Source organism: Rhopilema esculentum, chromosome 8 (assembly GCF_057945365.1).
Source record: "Rhopilema esculentum isolate cy_ngs chromosome 8, ASM5794536v1, whole genome shotgun sequence".
In the NCBI taxonomy this organism is placed as follows: Eukaryota; Metazoa; Cnidaria; class Scyphozoa; order Rhizostomeae; family Rhizostomatidae; genus Rhopilema; species Rhopilema esculentum.
The window spans coordinates 2,165,742-2,187,020 of NC_142822.1; the positions used below are offsets into that span (position 1 = coordinate 2,165,742).

The 21,279-nt window shown below is 37.7% G+C and overlaps 1 protein-coding gene across 4 annotated transcripts in view; it reads left to right on the forward strand.

The window, feature by feature from the left end:
• Positions 1–21,177, forward strand: part of LOC135694397 (steroid 17-alpha-hydroxylase/17,20 lyase) — a 48,956-nt gene extending 27,779 nt beyond the window's left edge. Inside the window, exons 1-3 of one of the 4 annotated variants that reach the window (XM_065213120.2) lie at positions 9,942–10,085; positions 15,762–16,297; positions 20,085–21,177. In XM_065213120.2, the coding sequence (XP_065069192.2) occupies positions 15,772–16,297; positions 20,085–21,055 (1,497 nt within the window). In that variant the 5' untranslated portion in view covers positions 9,942–10,085; positions 15,762–15,771 and the 3' untranslated portion in view covers positions 21,056–21,177. The other 3 variants (XM_089109693.1, XM_089109691.1, XM_089109692.1) reach the window with 3 other exon arrangements.
• Positions 21,178–21,279: the final 102 nt, after the last annotated feature.

Genomic DNA, 21,279 nt, shown 5'->3' on the forward strand with positions numbered 1-21,279 from the left:
CATTCTTATTATTATGGTTACTTTTCACCTGCTTCAAAGTAGATCAAAAACTAAGGAGAGTGTTTCCAATTTGTTCTAGTTGCTTTATGGGACGCAAAAAGGTGTTCCCAGCCTTGTCTTTTTGCTGGCAACACCCCTGTGCGTGCTGAAATTTCAATATTGATAGAACACATTAGAATCAAATGGGCGCATATCAAATAATTTCTCGCACACAGAATCTATGAAAATCTTGTAAACCTCACGTAAATGATGATGTTTACAAAATTGCATATCTGTTTTTCGCGTTTTTTGATGAAATTCGCGAAAGTCTATTCTGCTAAATTTCCTAAAATGTACAATTTGCGAGTTTATTTCCGCGAAATCTCATAAAACTTAAAATTTATCTAAATATTATCTGAGATAAAGCTTTAATATCTGAGCTGTTTGAATATGAAAGTCACAAATTGTTATTTTCACTAAAAGGTAATTCGAAGACCATTGCCAATACGATTTCTGCGATATAATTTGCTGTACAATAAAACCCCCTCCCCCCCCCCCATTTTTCTGCTGAGCAAAAAGTGATTTTTTAGGAAAAGGTAGAAAGAAAGGCACTCTAACATTTTGTAAGTTATTTTCTCGAAAGTAATAAAGCTAGTTTCTAAAGCTCATATGATTTAAAAATAGTTTCATTCTAAGTAGGGGGAAAGGGTATAGAGCCCCTCTTCATCCAAAATCGAGACGCCCAGATAAGGTCCAAAATGCAGTTCTCATTCAAAAAATTTGACTCTCCAATTGGACAGACAAAGATTTATAAGTACCCGTTCAAATGTTTTGTTCTCAAAGCTTACTTTACTGACCTGATTGAAACATTGGCGTGGATTTTGCTTAAATTGGTGGCTCCCTCTGACATCCATGGATCTGTCCAAAGAAACCAGCCCTCTGTTGCCCCAACCACCTCCCCTTGCCTCGAAAGGCAAAAAAGCGTCGAGTCATTAACAGTTGGGGCCCCTCAGTAACAAGCAAATATGAACAAAAACATAAACAGTCGATTAAAGTGCGAAAAACACACTGGCATAGTCTAATGACGGCAAACGGTGCAAATCTGAAGTAAAATGATATATCCATTCTCTCAATAAACCAATAGTTTTACTAGTTCTACCAATACTTTCAACTTTAAGTTCTATGATTATCATTTGGATCACAACAATCTTTGATTTAAGTCTCTCGTAATAGCTGATATTACCAAAAGCAAAATAATATTTATGATGAAAACCAGTTCAATGATCATGAAATAGTTAAAAGTTAAGCATAGGCGTACAGGTCGAGTTCAGATAGAGGAGGCTTAAGTTTTTTGCCCGACAAAATTTTATCGTCCACATTTTTATGGATTATACTCAACACATCTAATCATATAATATTTCCCAAAAACTGATTGAAAAAGTCTATATAAATTGAGGTTAACTATCTAATTGGCATTTTGATCTCAGCAAAAATTTTTATCAGAACATCACACTTTGCTGAATAGTTTTCGATTTTCCTTTGAAAGTAATAAGAATCTATGCCATGACAGAAACATAAAATAAATCGTATTTTATCGATATGGGGAGTAGGGAAGCTGGTTATCAATTTATGACACTAATTTTTCATATTCTTGGTTTCATGCATAAACATTATCTCAAGAGATTTAATCAAGATCAAATAATAAATATAATGAAAAATTCCCAAGATAATCACCTCAGCTAGGCCTTTTTCTACCCTCTGCTGTCGGCAGCCTCTATTAGCAATTGCAATTAATTGTTGACTCCCCCCCCCCCCGCCCTGGAAAAAAATATACGTCTGCGCCTATGCCAATGGTATTACGGAATTATTTTTGGTGGTAGAAAACTTGAAAATGGCTTTGAAAAAAGCAAAAATTTGAGTAAACTTAAGCTTTTCGTCTGACACTGTTGTTTGCTATTTTCAAAGCCATTTTCAAGTTATGTTTTTATGCACCACAGTCCCGAGGGTGCTGAGATGATGTTGCTGAATGGGAAACTAAATTCAAAACACAATCAACATACATCATTTTTCACGGACTTCGAGCAAGTTTGCAAGTTGAGGGCCAAGAGAAAATTTAAAACTCAAAACAAATGCTTTCATGTTTTCCCAAAAAGTATGGGGCATGTAAATTCCAAATGTCGCCCTGCTGCCAATGCGTTTCTCTTTCTGCTTTTGAATATGGCTGTGCTTTTGAATTTAGCCTAAATGACGATTTATGTTGTACTTTTTTGCCTTTTGGGGCTTGTCTTGATGAAATGATGAAATTGTAGAGCGAGACCTTGATCTACACCAAGTCCAATTCTCATTGTCTCGCTTTCTGCAAAAGTGTGATGTACATCCATATTGAATAAATATTTGTGGCAGGGACATAGATGTTTAGCGAATTTTCAGAGCCTTAGCTTTGCCACTCATATTCGATGCACTGCCAACAACCAAGGCCTACAATAAGTGTGGATTTGACTCACTTTGTGGAGTTGTTAAATTTGTGGATCTATAATCGTAGAATATGTGGATTTGTTAAAGAGGGCATTTTATCAAAAGTGCTGCATAAAATGTCGACAAGGCATTTAGAAATGAAAAATAGCACTAGAAAAAAATTTACTCGATGTAAAACGAAAACGGAATCGCAAAATTTCGCTATGTAAAACGCAAAATTTCTTGATAGAAAAATGTCATTAGCATTTGAAAACAATCACAATTTGTATGTTAGTGATAGAAGATATTGTTCGAAGATTTGATTTTAAAGAATAAAAACAAGTGAATGAAGCAGTATAGCTCCAGAAACGATAAGCAAAGGTATGACATTGCAACAACTTTGCCTAATCTCGTTTTTCAGAAAACACTGATTATTGTTTAATGGGAAAAGTTAGGGGGGGGAGGGCTCATGCTTAAACTCTAGTGATAGACCTTGGGGAAAGAATGAAAAAATTGCCATTATATGGTGGGAAGTAAGAGCTGTGGAGCATAATTCAGATTAAGGGGGCTAAAACATTTGGGGGGCTAAACTTTCTAAAAACCAAGAGCAGGACGATTTTTGGCGCAATTTTAAGTACATTTTGGAAATTATTAAGGAGGCTAAAGCCCCCGTAGCCCCCCCCCCTTTCGTGGTCTCTGATGGGGAGATCAATTGGATTTTTTATGAAGTATTGCGGGAGAGTTTCAATTACTAAACAGAAATGTGCATCTTTTTTGTCTTAAGTGTTTCAATATACATCCAAAATGAAAATAGTGCGATGATACAGAAATTGATTTACTAAATTGATGCATAATAAAATGATAGACAACAAATAGAATTTAACGTAAATAAGTCAGTAAAATCAGCACTATTTAAACAGTTTATTCTTATTTTATTTGAGACTCTGTTTTAAAAAATAATAGGAAAAACGGTAAAACAATTTATTTTGGAGAAATATAGGGGGCGTCGGCTCTCAGCCCCCAGCGGCTCCGTGCCTGATTTTTGAAACATCCCTGCAAAAAACGCCTTGTAAAGCTAAACAGCTATTTTGTCGGAAAACTTCTTATCTTGTCGGAAATATAACATGGTTTTCTACTTTTATTTAAGTGTTACATTTTGAGAGGACAATCTTTACGGTTACAATCTTTATCTGCCCTGAGAAAGAAGGTTGTCTTTGCAAATCTATCTGTCTTTCCTTTTGGTGAATGTCCTATAATAGTCAAATAGAATGATAAACGTGGTACACTTGGATCAGGGGCGAAGCCAAAAAATTTTTTTAGGGGTTAAGAATTAGTTTTTCCCGACAAAAAAGGCGTGTCTCACTCTTTGAGGCTGTTGTCAAAAGATAAATACTCTTTTATGCTGCTTTTATGCGTTCCTCTTTCAAAGTTCATACTTTAATGCCATACTTTGAAAGTTCAACTATTACAGAAAAGCTAACACGCTACAATTGTTGCAAAAAGGTGACATGAAGAGTTCAAAAATTGCCTCTTTTGTCATTTATGTGCCGATGGATAAAGTTTTAGGGGTATCGCACCCCCCGACCCCCCCCCCCCCCCCCCCATTCGATGACACCCCTGACTTGGATATAAGAATTCACTTGAATTCTGTTGTGTTTATAATGAGTATTTCTTCTGTTACTGCTACTTTGACACCAGCAATAGACATCAAACCATTGTCCTTTGCCATTTTCCCTTGAAGAAGCACTCCAAAATATATAGCAAACTTCATTAATAGACTTACTTTAGTTCAGCTTGATGATTAAGAAAGCTTTTGAGATAAATGAGCCATTTTTTGCTTGGTTCATATTCTACTTTTTAATACAGATAGCCCCTTGTTGATAAAAAAAACCTCAGGTCCCCATATCTAGTCCCGCTATGTTTTCATATTTTCATTTATATTTTCATTTCCCGTGCGAGTTCTAGATAGCGGGATTAGAATGTTTGTTAGACTTTGGTCGGAAAATTTCAGTCTTTTGCCCCTTCTATGAAATTTCCTATCTACGCCACTGATACTCTGTGTACCAGAACCCAAGAATATGGGAGGATATTTGATTACATTCGTTTCCCTTCCCGACTTCTTAGGTTCTGATACCAAGCGTAAAAATTTGACTGATATGGCCTAAAATTTAGTTGTTGAAAGGCTCTGCCGTAAAAAATCGCTTTGCTTCTTATTCTAAATTTCTAAATATGTCCGAGAAATAGCTTGCAAGGTGCTTTCTCTGACTTTTTTGCCCCACTTTTCCCTAAATTCAGCTAATGCCAAGCGTTCTTAGCCGATAAATTTCTTTACAATTCGCAAATTTTGTGAGCATTGATACCGCAAAACTTATTTGTTATTATAATCAAATAAATTTGCAATTAAATTGCTACATTTTGCTTGCTCTAATTGCAAGCGACATGATTTTGTGACATATGGTCGAAAATTGGGGTCTACAGTTATTTGGATCATTTTTAAAAACTATATGGAGAATAAACTACTCCTTGAGAATATATTCTGGGAGAATTTCTTACATGTATTAATTGTTTTGCTTCTCGGGTTAGGGGTCTTTCTCTTTAAAAGTATAAAATAAATACAGAATGTTAATAGACCGCCTTCAAAAGCAGGGACATTTTAGGCAGCTTCTAACTGTGAATCCTAAAATTCTTTGAAAATTATAAAATACTCATTCCTTTGGAAAATTAATATAGAGCGACAATCCATCTCTCTGCCCTCTTCCTAGTTATCACTTTATATTGGTTATTTGAAGCCTTTTTCTGCAGTGGGGGAAATGACATTTCTCAACCTTCTCAGCTTGGATCGGCATTATAATACAGCAGAATAGGTTTTCTAGTCTATAAACGACGAACATCTCGTTAAGAGGAAGGGCCTAAATGAATTCTTAAAAAAGACTTTGAATTCTTAAAACTGAGATCACTCTGTCTGTATAAATTTTTCCTTGAATTTTCGCAAGAGAGCGGTTTACGTCCGTTCACGTCTATTGGTGTTGTTGTATAACTACAAAATTCAGCGCAATGGCAATTTATTCTGAGTTTCACTATTGTATTCTCAAGTTCAAAGTCATTTGTTTACATATTCTCGCTGTAAGAACAGACCCCCGGAATAAGGACAAAAGAATGGTGCTGTCTTTAACGTCACAGTCCCGTGACAAATTGGAAGGTCTAGTTCTAAGCAGCCATTGGTTGATAAGTATTGTGACGTAAGTTGCAAGCTCTGCCATCCTTGCAAGCTCTGCCACGGCACAATGGCGACATGTTTCGGATTATTGGTAAAGCCCGATCGTCGTTCCACCTAGCAGTTTTAGAATCTATCTACATAAGCACGAAAAAACCGCTGCTGTGTAGACAAAAGGAGTTCGTTTTCACCTTAGGACTCCACTGGTAACATTCTAATAGGCAAGCGGCACTGATTGGTCAACCTATACAGTCATGTGCTCGTTTTTCTGATTGGCCTATTTCGATCCACAACTGGGTATATATATTTCTTAGCGTAGAGTTTTCGATCTATGTTCTGACGTTTTAAACTCTGAAGAGTGTCAGACGAAAAGCTTTAGTTTACTAAATGTTTGCTTTTTTCAAAGCCATTTACAAATATATATATACAGCATATAATGTAATTTTTTATCTCTATACTTGTATATATTTTCTAACCTAACTTTATTTAATATAATACATAGTACTATATTTACATTTGGTGAAATTTACTAATAGGTTTCTGTTTTATTAATTATTTGTACATTTTACTGCTGGTGAAAACCTATATTATACTTGGGATCAGTGCAATGAATACACTACATGACATTATATTACAGGGCCGGCGAAACGTATTTGAAAATGGAGGGGCCAAAGTATCAAAGTCTTGAAAGGGCTTAGGAAATGTAATGGTTGGCGGCAAGAAAAAATTTAGAATAATGGTGTCTTAAGGATGGCCAGATATAGCTCGTAATTAAACCTTTTTTAGATTCTAAAAGTACCCGAAATAAGATGGGGGAGAAAAATAAATGAAACACGGAATAATAAAAACATTAACGTTGTAATATCAACAGAAAAACTATCAACTAAAAATAAAAGGCTAAGCAATTTTGGACAATTAAGATATAACTTTGTAACATATTATCTTAACTTTTTTGGAAATTAAGTGCTTTGACAGAAGTTTGAAAAACATTCAAACTGGGCTTGTCAAAATGAGTTTAAATAGAATTCATAATTGCGTCGAGTTTTTCTAAGTAGGAATGGACTATCCAAACGATCAAACTCTGAAGTTTTCTTGATGATACTTTTTAAGAACAAATCTGCCCATAGTTTATTTCTCATACCCTCAAAAAAGTTCTTTCCAGCTGTTTCTTTTCCTTCAACAGCTGATTTCTCTCTCTTGTAATGTTTCTGAGAAAGTTTTCGCTAACAAATAGACCTTGTGTGCCAAGTTTAGGCAATGGAAAAAACGAAACTCCGTCAATTTGTGCTGGCATCAAGTTAGTCTGGACTAGGTTTCTCGATCTATTTGCTAAGCCAAGCTGTTACTCTTTGTAAAACTTAGACAATGACCGATTTCTTCGATCTAATTCCTATATTCAATACTATCTAATTCCTATAGTCTTCTATGGTAAAGACATAGCAACCAAGGTAAAGCTAAGGACACATTCAAGAGAATACTAGGCAAAGTTACTTAGAGAATCATATATTACATTAATTTCCACTTTTGCCTAATTTTTTTCTTAAGCTCTGCAAAAAGGGGGGAGGGCCATGGCCTTCCGCCCCTCTCCGGTTTCGCCGCTCCTGTATTACATTACATAATTCTAGCCATCGCATCCCCCCTCCCCCCACCCTTACAAAAACTTCACTTTAAAATTCGCCTGCATTGAACACGGTGAGTTTGCCACACGCCTGGCTACGGGCGAATGGAGGGAGTAGAAATTATTCGTGTCAACAACAAAAAACAACAGCCAATTAAAGACTTTTTTAAGTAGGAACATACAGTATGGTAATGCTTTTGAGCAAAAGAAACAATGGAGATAGTTATTGCGAAGGAGACAGAAAACCTCCATTTTGGTCCAGGGCTCCGGGACACATGGTGAGAAGGTCTTACCATATTTGGCATTTCCGGCATCTCTTCGCATTACGCCCTCCCGTCGCCAGTATTGATTAGAATTAGATGCACGAGGCATGGAGAGAGGTTCGCTCTCTTGAGTATAAATAATCACTTATAATCATATATATATATCTTCTTGTTACAAAGCATGTGTCTCTCTGTGGTACACACCTATGTCCTGCCCAAGTCACAACAATAGTCAATACTAGCCCAGGAACAAGAATGATCAGTAATCACACGATATTGAAAAATGTCAAACAGAGTACAATAATACGACAGAAAACAGAAGGATTTTGTTAAACCAAAACCACCAAATAACAGGTATTTCTTAAGCTTGGTTCCCACTAGGCGACTAATACGTTCAAGTGCGTTCATCTCTGAGTGTTCAAGTTTAACGCCAAGTGGGAATGCTCCGGGCGTTTAACTTGGAGAAGATGAACGCACTTGAAAGCTCAGAAAAGTTAAACGCCAAGATCAAAAAATTTTGATCTGAGCGTTTAAACATAAAAAAGCCGAAAAATTCAAGAAATGTACCATTCATCAACCAACAAGTAAGATGCAAATGTAAAGCCCAATCTCCAGTGAGAAAAAAAATCAGCGAAAATGCGAAAAAGTTCGCGCGAAATACGTCTTAGGCATGCGCAGTGATCTTTTGCTGGGATTTCTCGCGAAGAATTTCTCTGCGAAAAAAAGTTAAAATGAGTTTAACTTTTTTCGCTTTTGGCTTGCGAAATCCTTCAACAGCCAATCATATTCCACATTCCTTTGTTACGCTTCCAAACTTTACATTCCAATGTCGTGAGGTCAACAAAAGCATTAAAAGGCATTTGTCGCGTGAAGTATTTCGCAGCGAAATTTCGCAAGACTTTCTCTTACTGGAGATTGGGCTTAAAGACTCATTGCTAACAATGGGCCTTTGCGAGCGTGGCGATGGTCCAAACAATGGCAGTAAACTTCTACGGATTAACCAAAATTTATTTGAGACAGTCTAAAAATGCATTATGGGATGCTTGCGTAGCACAATGGCTCATTGTTAAGGCAATTTCAACTTTCAACCGTAGCAACGCACGAAATCGATTTCGTGACTGTCAGCACCTTGCGATCAATAAAACATTGCCAATTAACAGATTTCTGCTATACGATCAGGATTACTTGAAATGACTAACGAGAGGCCATAAAATGAAAGCATAGAACACCCACAATGTACACGTAAAAGAATTGCAAAATTTGTTTCACGAAAATGCAAGAGAACATAAGTTGCAATCCTGTTGCGATACTTGATCGGATAATTTGGCTAACAATGGCCTTTACATAATTGTCAAGAGAGGGTTACAACATCTTACAATTGCATAATTCATAAGTGATAAAAGAGCAAAAATGATAATTATTTGGTGTTTGAATGCATGTCCGAGAGTCTATAAAACGCGACATTTAGACATTTTGACTTGTCTTCACACAGCTAGCTGAGGGTTTATGTTTTGCAAGTGGGAATGCCTCGGTAGTTTATCTGTTATCTTTTATTAAATTAAAGGATAAGAGATGAACGCACTTGAACGCACTTAGTCGCCTAGTGGGAACCAAGCTTTAAAGTGGGAACCAAGCTATGAGTTAACGTGAGATAATTCTGAGTTGATTTGGAAATTAACTCATGGTCCAAATTCAATTTAACTTGAGATAGTGTGAAATAGCGTGAGATAACGCGAGTTATCTCAAAATTAACCCATGTACCGATTCGGTTTCCACTTGAGATAGAATTAAGTATTGAAATTTCAGAAATCACATTTTATTTGAGTCTTGCAGCTATGGCGGACGGGCGTCTTACAAGAACAACTTATTTTACTTCTGCTTTTGAGAATACTTAGAAGGGAAATATTTTATTGCTAGAAGTGCCGTTCGCGATCTGCGCCAAGGTTTTCGGTACGGAAAGTCTATCAAAAAGATATGCGTTTGGTGAATACGACCACTTGCAAAAGGATCTTAGAAATGAGAAAATGTTTCTAGTATTTCACAATTAATTTTTTTGAGTAAAAAACTGTTTTAAACATCTAAAGTAATACTGAGTGCAAGTGCGTTGCGTAAGAACCTCAGTGCAAATTATAGCACATTCCCCTCCCACGCATCGGCTTCTTTTGATAAGATGTTATCTTAAGTTAACTCATGAGCTTGAAATAAAAAAATTTTGCTTCCAAGCTCATGAGATAAAGTGAGTTAACACGAGTTAATTTTCATACGAACAACTCATCGTTAGCATCATTAAAGGCTAATTGCTAACAATGGACCTTTGCGAGCGTGGCGACGAACCAAACAATGGCAGTAAACTGTCTTCAATGGCAGTAAATTGATTTCAGACTGTCTAAAAATGCATTATGGGATGCTTGCGTAGCGCAATGAAAACTCACTGAAATAGAAATATTGTTCTTTGTTTCCATAAACCAATTAACGGCGGGACGTACTTCCTTTAACCTGTCGTCCAAGAACCAGTGCAGACATATTTTATTTTACACAAGGTGAAGCAGCAACCAAGGTAAGCATTGCTTATATTGTTTTTTTTCTCAAAAGACTGTATATCAAATGCGACTCGAGAGTTCAACAGGTTGCCTCTGGTGGTGTAGTTCGCTGTTCCTTAAAACCAGAAGCGAAGCAAGATTGGCAGTGCATTAAAGGTTGACAGGCACGCAAAATTAACTTGACCTCAAATGAAAGCATATCGAGCATAAATACCTGATACATTATTATTTTTTAATATTCAACACAGTTTTCGAGTTATACTCTTTTTTTATAAGAACCAGTAAATTTCAATTCAGGTTGACTGTTCTTAATTTTTTCGAAAATCTGAGGCTGGATTGTTCTTAACTTGTTCTTAATCCAATAGGATGTAAGCAGTGTTTTCATTCTAGGGAGGTGTTCAGGCTTCATTTGCCATCAAAGTGAGCGAGACAGTCTTAATTTGCCGAAAAGTTTGAATATTCGACGAAAAAGCACCCACTCATCGCTAAAAATCCTCGATTTTGAGAAAAAACATTGTTCAAAATTGCATTTTGCAGAAGCTCAGCCTCAGCTTGTTCTTAATTTGTTCTTAACTTTTGACCAATTTTGAAGCTCGTGTTCTTATAAAATTGTTCTTATAAAAAAAGAGTGTAATGAGCGTCAAAGTTAGCTACCGAACATTTTCCGAGCACGGACGAGCTTGCCCGAGCCTTACGCATAATCGTGACGTAACAAACACCATGTTCACATAACTTGAGCAACACGACAGTCTGGAAGGCCGAATATTTATGTCTTTGCGGAAGAGCATCGATACATTAAGGCTGCGTTCACATTGCACAAGCATTTACTGGCGCCAACTTTTGCGTCGCGATTTCTGCAATACTAACCCCTTGCTGTGTTCACACTGGCCAATTTCTGGCAAACGGAAATTGGCTTTCGAGCTCCTCATCACCGAAATTGAAAAAGGCCCGCAATATGAGATCCAAAGAATCCAAAACATTGTAATCACCTAGCAAAAGACAATGAAAGAAGGGAGAGAGAGCAAAGTGACCCAGACCGATTATTTTTGTTAAGTTTATTGCCACTCATTAGAAAAGTTCCAGAGAGGGAAAAGATAGATGTCAAAATTAAATTTCAGAAATTATTGCAAGAAGCGCTTTTAGTAGCCCGCACAATTCAAACATATACAGGCCCTGGGACGATCAAAATAATCCATATATATTTTAGATTATCCAAGAAATATATAAGAACATGACACGATTAATAATAGATCAAAACAAAAAATTGTTATTCTTAGCAGAACAAAAACATTTGTTACCTCTATGTTAGAACCAGTCTCTCTTCCGCTGAAATTGGTTTTTTAAAGTTTGTTTCCTGCTTCTCAAGGTAGGGCGCAATAACATTCAAAACAATATTGAAAGTTCTTTCTTCCATCCTAATGTATTGAAAAAAAAAATTTTACGGTCGCCTTTCAATTGCTGGAAAAGGTGAAGGTATTCTCCTAGCGTTCTATTTATAGGGTGAACACCAAATCTGCGTTTTTCCCGATATCTTAATCTCCAATGCATATTCATATGGGGGTTCTCTGCAAGTCCTAGACGATACATTTCGGAAAGGGTTATAAAAATCGAATGAATGTTGATCGTATGCACGCATTAAAAAGCTGCCAATGTGAACGGAAAATCTTTCGCAAAGATGGGTTGCCACCTACTGCGCAATGACGCAAGTAAATGCTTGTGCAATGTGAACGCAGCCTAATTGAGTAGATTTTGGCTCCATTTCGACAAACTGATTGGAAAACAGATTATGACTCCTTTACAAACCTTTCATGAGAAGATTTGCAAGAATATGTTGCGACATAGACGCTCGTCGAATCATGCGCCCTATTAAACTCGTTATTCTGGTTTGCCCAGTTTCAAGTAACTCGTTAAAAGAACTTGTTTATATCCTGTTTGTTGACTTGTTTATGCCTGTTTTGTTGATATTGCTATTACCTAGTGCTATTCATATTTGGTTTTCGTAAGACTTGTGTACGCTGGTACCATACCTTTCGCGCTGTTAACTTTACCTTTTTTGGTAGTAATTTTTATGTTAGTATTCTTGTCACGACGTTTTATAGTTAGGATGTTTTCCAAGTTGTCAGTCGATTCTTGTAGCCGAAAGTAGAAGACATGCCGCGCATGTAGACGTTTTTAGAAGCAAATAAAGACGTAAGACGAAAAAGCCAAATTGCTGTTGTTTTCTGAGGCCGTAAGTCCTTTGACGTTTCTCTTTTATGTCCATAATTATTTGTGAGGCTCGCAGTAGCTTTACAATTATTCAACGCGTTTGAGGCCCTTCCTCCGTCTTGCAGGACCCAGTGTGTGGCGGGCCAACATATCATATAATGGTAGCAATAAATATATTGACAGGATTTTATACTTTCTGGAAACCTAAGTAAAATACTTTTGTTTTGCTAAATACGGCTGCTGTTAGACTAATTTATCATGGCTGCCTCCCCCCCCCCTCTCGACAAAATAAGTTAATCTCGGTCTTTGATCCTGGTTAGCTTCATTATACGTAGTCAGTGGCGGCGCCAGCTGCTGCAGAGTGGGAGGGTAATGGTTTCCCGTGAGACCACGCCCTATTGGCCTCGTTTCAGTGCTTTGTATCAGGTCAAGTTTCCTTAGGGAATATGATCTACCCCTACCTAGTGCTTTTTAATCCATTTTTAGACGAAATATGTAGACCATGTTTCGACAAAAGTGGGAAGGTAATTACCCCCCCCCCATACCACCCCTTGGCGCCGCCACTGTAACGTAGTAAAGATTTCGAATTTAAGTCGCTCATTTTCGGGATAATTTTTATTCAATCACATGAAAGATTTTCAGGGGTTAAGAACCTGGTACGATCGAGTCGCTATTTGCAGGAAAACAACTTTGTTAAACAATAGATTTTCTTGTTGCGTGTCAGTGATGTGATTCTTAATTTTGTTAGTGCTCTTCTTTTTAATCTTTAATCCTTTGCCATGCCATTTCTCATTTTTTGCCATCACTTGTTGTCAGCGTCCTATTGTTTCTTTGATCATGTGTTTTTCATTATATTGCCATGCTGTTTTATGTTGAGTCAGTCGTTAAGTAAAGCCGTCAAGGAGAGTCGTTATAAAGAGTCGTAATGTAAAGCCGAGAAGTAATGTCGTGTCGAAGCCGTCCCGTTTTATGAAGTTGCCGTTAGCCGTTAAATTGAGTAAAGTGTACCCGCCAAACATTCTTGCCGCCGCTGAATATTGCTTGTAGCATCAATTGCCAAACTATTGCTTGTGGTTTATATCGCCGAATATATCATATATTCTGGTTCTTGTTGGAATTAACTGTTGTTTCATTTGTACTTGACTAACAGCGTTGTTTTACATTGGTGCCATGACCCGGGACAGGCTGTTAAATTTTATCGACTTCTGGGGAAACTAGGGGGGGGGAGACATTTTCACCCAAGTCCACCTCGTGGGGACACCACTGATTGTCATACTGTTTTGAAGTAAGATGGACTTGTTTTACAGCTTCAATTTCACGACATCATCTCAAATTGATTTGTTTTATGACTTACTTTAAAAAAAGACACTGCGCCGAAAGCCCAAGACCGAGATTATGATTTCCTGTCTGTGATGAATTTTGGGGTTTATGCGATATCTTTCAGTAGATTTAAGAAAAATTTGCAAAGCAATTCAACTAAGGTGTTGTATATTGGAAAAGCATTGGAAAGATTCATCTCAAGGCTGAAGCAGATGAACGATGATAAGCCTCTCGGTGGTATCTGGGAGGAACATATAATTGGGAATGTTTCATAACAGGGGCTATAGTCCTCCCTAACTTTTTTGCAATAATAAGTCAGAAAATGTTTCGAAAATTTACGCCAACTTAGTAGCAGTTCTTCTTGACTAGGAACCCGTTTTGTTTTTTTCGTGGTGCTTTATCTTGTTTGATCAAATATAAATTTGTATTTATCTTGCTCGGTTTTGTATTTTTGTAGAAATTGAAATTATCTCTGAATTTTGATGTTTATTAATAAGGACAGAAGGAAGCAAATATTTTCTGAAAGGGCTGTTTTCCGGTTGCCGTGGCCGTAAAAAATTTAGGAACAACCTCTAGCTCCGTTCCAGCCACTCCCCTGTGGGCTGCTGCGTGGTGTCTGCGGTACAAACAAGATGGGGGCAAATATCATTCTTTCATACTACGCGAAAAGAGAATAAGAAGAGACAAGCACAGTTTTTACATCAGAGAGAAGATATTATTTGACATCCCTAACGTTTGCCACCTCGTTTATGGTATCAAAACTTTTTTAAGAAAATATTTGAATGGCAAAGAATTTGATGGGCTGAATGCAATTAAAAATTTCCCATAAGCAAAAAAAACGAATTTTGAAAGCCTCACCCAGCTTTTGCCCCGGATAAAAATTTAGCAAGATTTCATTCAATCATGCATTGAAATTTGAGAAATAAATGACTAAGTTCACAGAGATCTAAGACTTGTTCTCAGAGAAATTCTACCAGGCGAGACAATGGCATGGATTCTCGCAGCAAATCCTAATTCTGCCGATGTAGAGAGGCTGATTCCCATCTACACTTTTCAAATATATGAATATTGCTTTTGCAATTCCCTAGCATTGCAATGCTTCCCACGACCCTTTTAAATGAAAACATTACGTACTTGATTGACATCTAATGTTTTAACAACTTATTAATATTCTCTTTGTGTTGTGCTTCTTCCTTTTTGTGTATTTCAGCAGCAGTAGTAGAAAGTTTTGAGGATGTAAGTGCTTTCGTTATATCGTTGTTGGCGTTGTTGCTGCAGCCGTTGTTGTTGTTGCTGTTGCTGTTACTGTTTTGGCATTCTCGTTAATGATGAGGCTACACGATGCGTTTTTATCATGCGCTAATCAGTGGTCAGACTCGTGAGTCTCTTTATAACCTCTAATTAACATGCCAACTTCTCGTCTCCTGACCCAATCAATTGATTTGGCTCTGTTTGGTAATTATGTCATTATAGCCTCGAATATTTCTATTGCCAATCGGCAGATAAGTAGCCGTTGGGTGCTCTTAGGAGAGTCTTGACGTGCTTTTACGCTGTTTGAAGAATCTTCTAGAAAGTCACTTTACAGTTAATCTTAACCTTTATCCAAAAATGTTTGTCTCAATGTTGAAATTCTTTTCTAGTTAAATGTAATTTTATGCATGCAATATAATAGGGCGAATAACTCGATAGCTCATCTGAGTTCCTTTTATTTGCCCTTTAAAGCTTTATCAATTATAAGTGTGTTTAGTCATGTAGCTTGTAATTAAAAGCTTGAATTTATTATCATTGAATTGAATCTTGATATTTTATACACAGCTATTTAAGTATCAAAATAAATTGTAAACCAAAATTGTTGTCGCTGAATTTGAATTTGAATGTTATCTTAACTGGTTATTGCTATCATTCTCAGTTGCTTACAGTATTTCAGATTGTGAATTGAATTTTCTAAAGTCTTATTTCAGAAGACGAATATAAAAGAGAAGTATGGGTTTCTGAAGCTTTTGCACTCGCTGCAACTGCTTATCTTTTACCTTTCTTCGTTTCTAATAACAAACTTGTGTAAACATGAACTGAAGAACCGTTTACGAAACTGGGTTCTTCATATTAAGCAACGAACTCATGGCTTATACTTAATGATTGTTTTCAAATCTTGTTTTTTTCTGTAGGTCTATAAAGATGGTTGTAGAGACATTCATCATCGCTGGCTTGTTACTTTTTGCTCTCATCTATGCGAAAATCTTCATTCGCCCAAAATCTTTCCCGCCCGGCCCGATCCCGCTCCCCGTTATTGGAAATATCCACCTTATTGGCAGTGAACCCCAGAAATCATTGAAGACCCTTGCAAAGAAATATGGCGATGTGTTCAGCGTGTATTTTGGAGGTTGGCCTGTTGTCGTCATAAGCAACATTGAAGCAGCAAAAGAGAGTTTGATTCAGAAAGCAACTGATTTTGCAGGAAGGCCTGTTTCCTACACGGGGATAGAAGCAGCAAAAGGACATAAGACAGGGCGAGGCATTGATATCGTGTTCTCTGATTATGGACCATATTGGCAAACCATAAGAAAACTGGCGCATAAAGCACTAAAAATGTATGGGGCCAACAGAGTGCAACTTGAGAAAACAATCAACACACACGCAGATGAGCTGATGGAAAGGCTTGCAAAGATCGATGGTCAATGCTTCGATCCAAAGAGAAATCTTTGTAAGCTTTGTTCATTTTATATTATCATCATTCATAACTTGTTCATTCTAACATCGACTATGCGACTTTGCGATTTTAAAATACTCCGTATTTTTTTTCATTTGGGACGTTAAATTTGGACTTCGAACCATTGACTATAATTAGATTATTAGAGCAGCTATACCAATTTCTTGCTATTTGTTTCCCTCTTGAAGATACAAAGTTTAATGGTTCATTAGTTGGGTTGCAAAGATAGGTCTAAGCCTCGTTAGCTCACAACTTACAAATTGCTAGCTCACAGCGTGATTTATCTTAGACCTAAAGCTATCTCTACATTTAGTTATTTTGTAAGCTGCTTCATTGTGGATGTTGCTGTTATATTTATGTTCACGGTGGCCTAATAGGCAGATTGTAGATAATTCAAACCACGGCGTGCTTCGAACGTAACTTTTATAACTCTACAAACATAACAATATATATAGGGTCTGGGCCCTAGAGTCCTCTCGCTGAACAAAACATTACAGTTGCCGAGCCACCCTTTTTGATTCCAATAAGCTTACCAATATCGACTTACCAATAGCAGACATTTTTGCAAAATTTCTAATTTTTTCATACAGCTATACCCTTTGTTAGTTCATCGAATGTTCTAATATTTAAAGTACCTGTCCGGCAACGAAGTTGTATTTATTTACCAGGACTTGGATAACAATTTATGCATTCTGTTTGAAAAAACTACTTTCTCTTCAAATTTATTTTCTTCTTTCTGCTTTTCCTGAAGACATATGGCTGAAAGTCACCTATTTCCGAGGGAAAAGAGAGCAAAGACGAATCAATTTTGCGACACTACAGCGGTTTTAAAAATCTGCGATTCATAGTCAGTCAGTATGAATTGATTGACGATGAACTGACTTCTGCTGAGGTACCCTGGATGACCGAGTCGCTACAATTTAGCCACAGAAACATAATTTAATCTTTTCTCAAAGATATCTACTCTCCAATTAGGGGTCGGGAGAACTTGAGGTCTCAAATCAGCCAACACTCGAACGTGTACAGCTCGGCATCGAGCACTTTATGAGAGACCAGTATAAAGTAATCTTCATTATGTTCTTACTCAGATAAAAATCAACTGTTTCTGCTTTTTGTCTTCCAAACGATCCATCGCTACTACTTATTTTCAATGTTTTTATAGGCATGGAAGGTAAAAACTAAAAAACCAATATGTGAATAAAAGTATAAAATCCAAAATAGAAAAATGAGAAAAAAGGAGATAAGGAGTAGTCACTACCACCTGGTTACAGCCCCAAACTCAGATGGGGGATGGTTGTGTGTGCCCTTGTATGTTTTAAGCAATTAGCTTGTAAGTGGGCAGAAAATGATAAAAAAGCCAGAAACCCACGAGGGACATTTCGGGGCTTTAATTCGGTATGTCCATTTCTCGTAGGCGCCCCTCGCAATCCTGCGTCCAGGATCAAGGTTGCAAAGGTCAGGAAATACAAATAAAAAATATATATATTATAACGATCAACAAAAAGTAGCAATCGACACAGAGTGCTTACTAAAGTAGGACTGTAGAGTGTATGGTGGCATTTAAATTGAGTGGGTGAAGAGGATAAACATGGTACGGCGTGGCTATGGCTATTCAATGCCACACACAATAATTACGATTCGTAAAATAGGCCTACTCGAGCCAGTGGTCAGTTTGTATTTACGGCCCTGTGGAAATTTTATATTCTTCCTTCTTCATTTCTGTAAGGTCATTGTTACAACAGTAACGACTAAATGTTCTACTGCTTGGAAATACCTTAACCTTTAAAAATAACAGTTTTAAACTGATATAATTACTACACATTTAAATGGGCCCCTGGTGCAGTGCTAGCAATTTAATTCACGGCTCGCCAATGTTTTCCTATCTATTTCTTCTTTGGTATGAGGCCAGTATGACAACACTAACTGATTAACTATTTCCTCGTATTGGAAATATAGCAATTAAACTTCATGTCCAAATCAAACGGCTTTTTCAGTGACATGCATAATGTCACATACCTGCCATTACAACTCATCCAATAGACCCATCAGGTGTATTCGTAAGTGTGATTTTACTATAGCTCGTTGATATAACTGTTACTATAACAAAAACAAACATTTTTCCACCAATAATCTCGCCACATTCTCTATGGACAACGATATTGTGGCGTCAGATACAAGGAAACATGCACATGTCGCAATACAAAGTTTACACTAATTAATTGGGGCCTCAAATGGGGCCCCTGTAACAGATAAGGCATCCCAATTCCCCCCCCCCCTTGTTCCAAGCATTCAACAGCCCTGTCCTCCATCCATTCTATACATCCAAACCCATTCCCAGATCAGGTACCCTCTTCTTCCTCTACTCAGCCCATTTGGCACGTCCTTCCCATAGCCACACCCAACCCCGCCAACTCTAACTTTATGCTGTTATGCACAGGTGATACTTTTAACTCTTCCCATTTCTCCCAGCCCTTTATTCCCATAGCCACGCCGTACCATGTTTATCCTCTTCACCCACTCAATTTAAATGCCACCATACACTCTACAGTCCTACTTTAGTAAGCACTCTGTGTCGATTGCTACTTTTTGTTGATCGTTATAATATATATATTTTTTATTTGTTTTTCCTGACCTTTGCAACCGTGATCCTGGACGCAGGATTGCGAGGGGCGCCTACGAGAAATGGACATACCGAATTAAAGCCCCGAAATGTCCCTCGTGGGTTTCTGGCTGATGAGTTGCTTTTTTATCATTTTCTGCCCACTTACAAGCTAATTGCTTAAAACGTACAAGGGCACACACAACCATCCCCCATCTGAGTTTGGGGCTGTAACCAGGTGGTAGTGACTACTCCTTATCTCCTTTTTTCTCATTTTCTTTTTTAGATTTTATAATTTTATTCAGATATTGGTTTTTTAGTTTTTACCTTCCATGCCTATAAAAACAAAAGAGTGATTGGAGAATGACGATGGTGCGGAATGAAGATGGTGTCTTTCAGTTCACGGGTTCCTCTAAAGGCGGTCTCTTGTTTGTAAAGAGCCTTGTTCTTCCATGGGAAATTTGATCTTATTTTTATTCATATGCTCTTCTGCAGTGGCGTTGCTAGGGTGGCAAGATTTGGGGGCAAAGGCAAGCCTGAAAAAGGGAGAAAACTTTTGCAGATCACACCCATAATACTGTAGGGAAACGCCCCATATTCCAAATGTGTTTGAAATGAGCTATGTTGTTTGTACTTGGCAATGGTTTGTTAGTCAAACACAATTACAGTCACATGTAGTTTTTTGTGGCTGGCTCTTTCCATTTCATGATAAGCTATTTCTTTCAAAACTCATGCCAGGCAACAAAACTTTTTGCCAACACGCCCTTTAGATTAGCACCAACTAAATTTCAGGGAATTTCTTGCAGTTAATTTCTTTCAGTCGTTTAAAAGGCTTTACTAGCTGAAATATCACCCTTCCCCCTTGAAGTTTTAATTTTATTGAAGAGATTTTTAACCCTTCTCAAAACCAACTATCTGAGACCCCTCGCCCACTTCCTCGCTACATTGCTGCTTTTCTGCTACAGTCACCCACGCGGACGTGACTCGACACTAGTTGGCACTTTGAAAAAATAACTAGAGCCTCATGTATGATCCAGTGGTATGCTAAAAGTGTCTAGCTTGGATAATTCCTCGCCGGAAAAATCTCCAGCCCCTCCCCCCCTCCCACTCCCTCTCCTCCATAAGAAACGGTCAGTACTATTTAAGTGTACGGAATATTAACCATGATCGTTTGTCCTTTAGGTCTTGTTGCCACCAATGTCATCTGCCAAATTGTATTCGGATCGAAATACAACATAGACGACGAAGAATTCACAACAATTATTCATTACTGTAAACAGATGGTTGAAGGCATCGCAGGAGCAAATGGAGTCGATTTTCTGACGTGGATGAGGCACTTTCCGAATCATAACATCAGTTTGTTACGAGAATCTGGAAGTTTGCGAGACCCAATATTGTCGAAGTGGTTAAAGAAACATCACGAGACATTTGAGAAGGGAAACATCCGCGATTTAACCGACGCATTGATTGATGCCGCAGATGAGGAAATAAAACAAAACAAATCTAGTGACAGATATTTGAAGGAGGATAATATGATGATGATTATGGCTGATGTTTTCAATGCGGGCATTGAAACAACAACCACAACTATGAATTGGTTTGTTGCCTTCTCCGTACTGTGGCCAGAGACACAGAAGAAAATTCACGAGGAGCTCGATCGAGTGATTGGGCGCACGAGGAAACCTTGCATGGATGACCGCCCTGCACTTAACTACCTCGAAGCGGCCATTAATGAAACCGCACGGATGGCATCTGTTTCGCCGCTTGCCGTTCCACACTCTACCACCTGCGACACATCCGTTGCTGGCTACAAAATCCCGAAGGGTACACACGTTTTTTACAATTTGTACGCCATGCACCGCGATGAGCGTCACTGGGTTGATCCAGAAGATTTCCGACCCGAGCGATGGCTGAATGAAGAGGGCAATTACGTTGCAGGCGCGCACAACTCTTTCCTTCCATTTTCAGCCGGAAAAAGAGTATGTTTTGGAGAGGCACTAGCTAAAATGGAGCTTTTTCTAATTCTTGCTCAAGTTTACCAAAGGTTTGAATTTCTTCCGGGCAACAATGAGGATCTACCAAAACTTGATGGCTTTGTTTTTATCACTCATGAACCAAAACCGTACAAGATCCAGGTCCGCAAGCGGTTTTAACTCCACAGATTACTTCTAAACTGGCTACATTCTCATAATTGCAGCTTTTACTTGATTGCTTTTGATCAAAACATCAATATCAGCTTTTCGTAAAGATATCTTGTTTATTAAAATTAAAAGTCTTCTCGGATGTTTTATGTATAAAGTCAACTCTACATGTCTCAATCAACCTGAGTAAAGCTTTTTTTCTGGGAATTACAAACGAATGAATGAGGCCGTGAAAG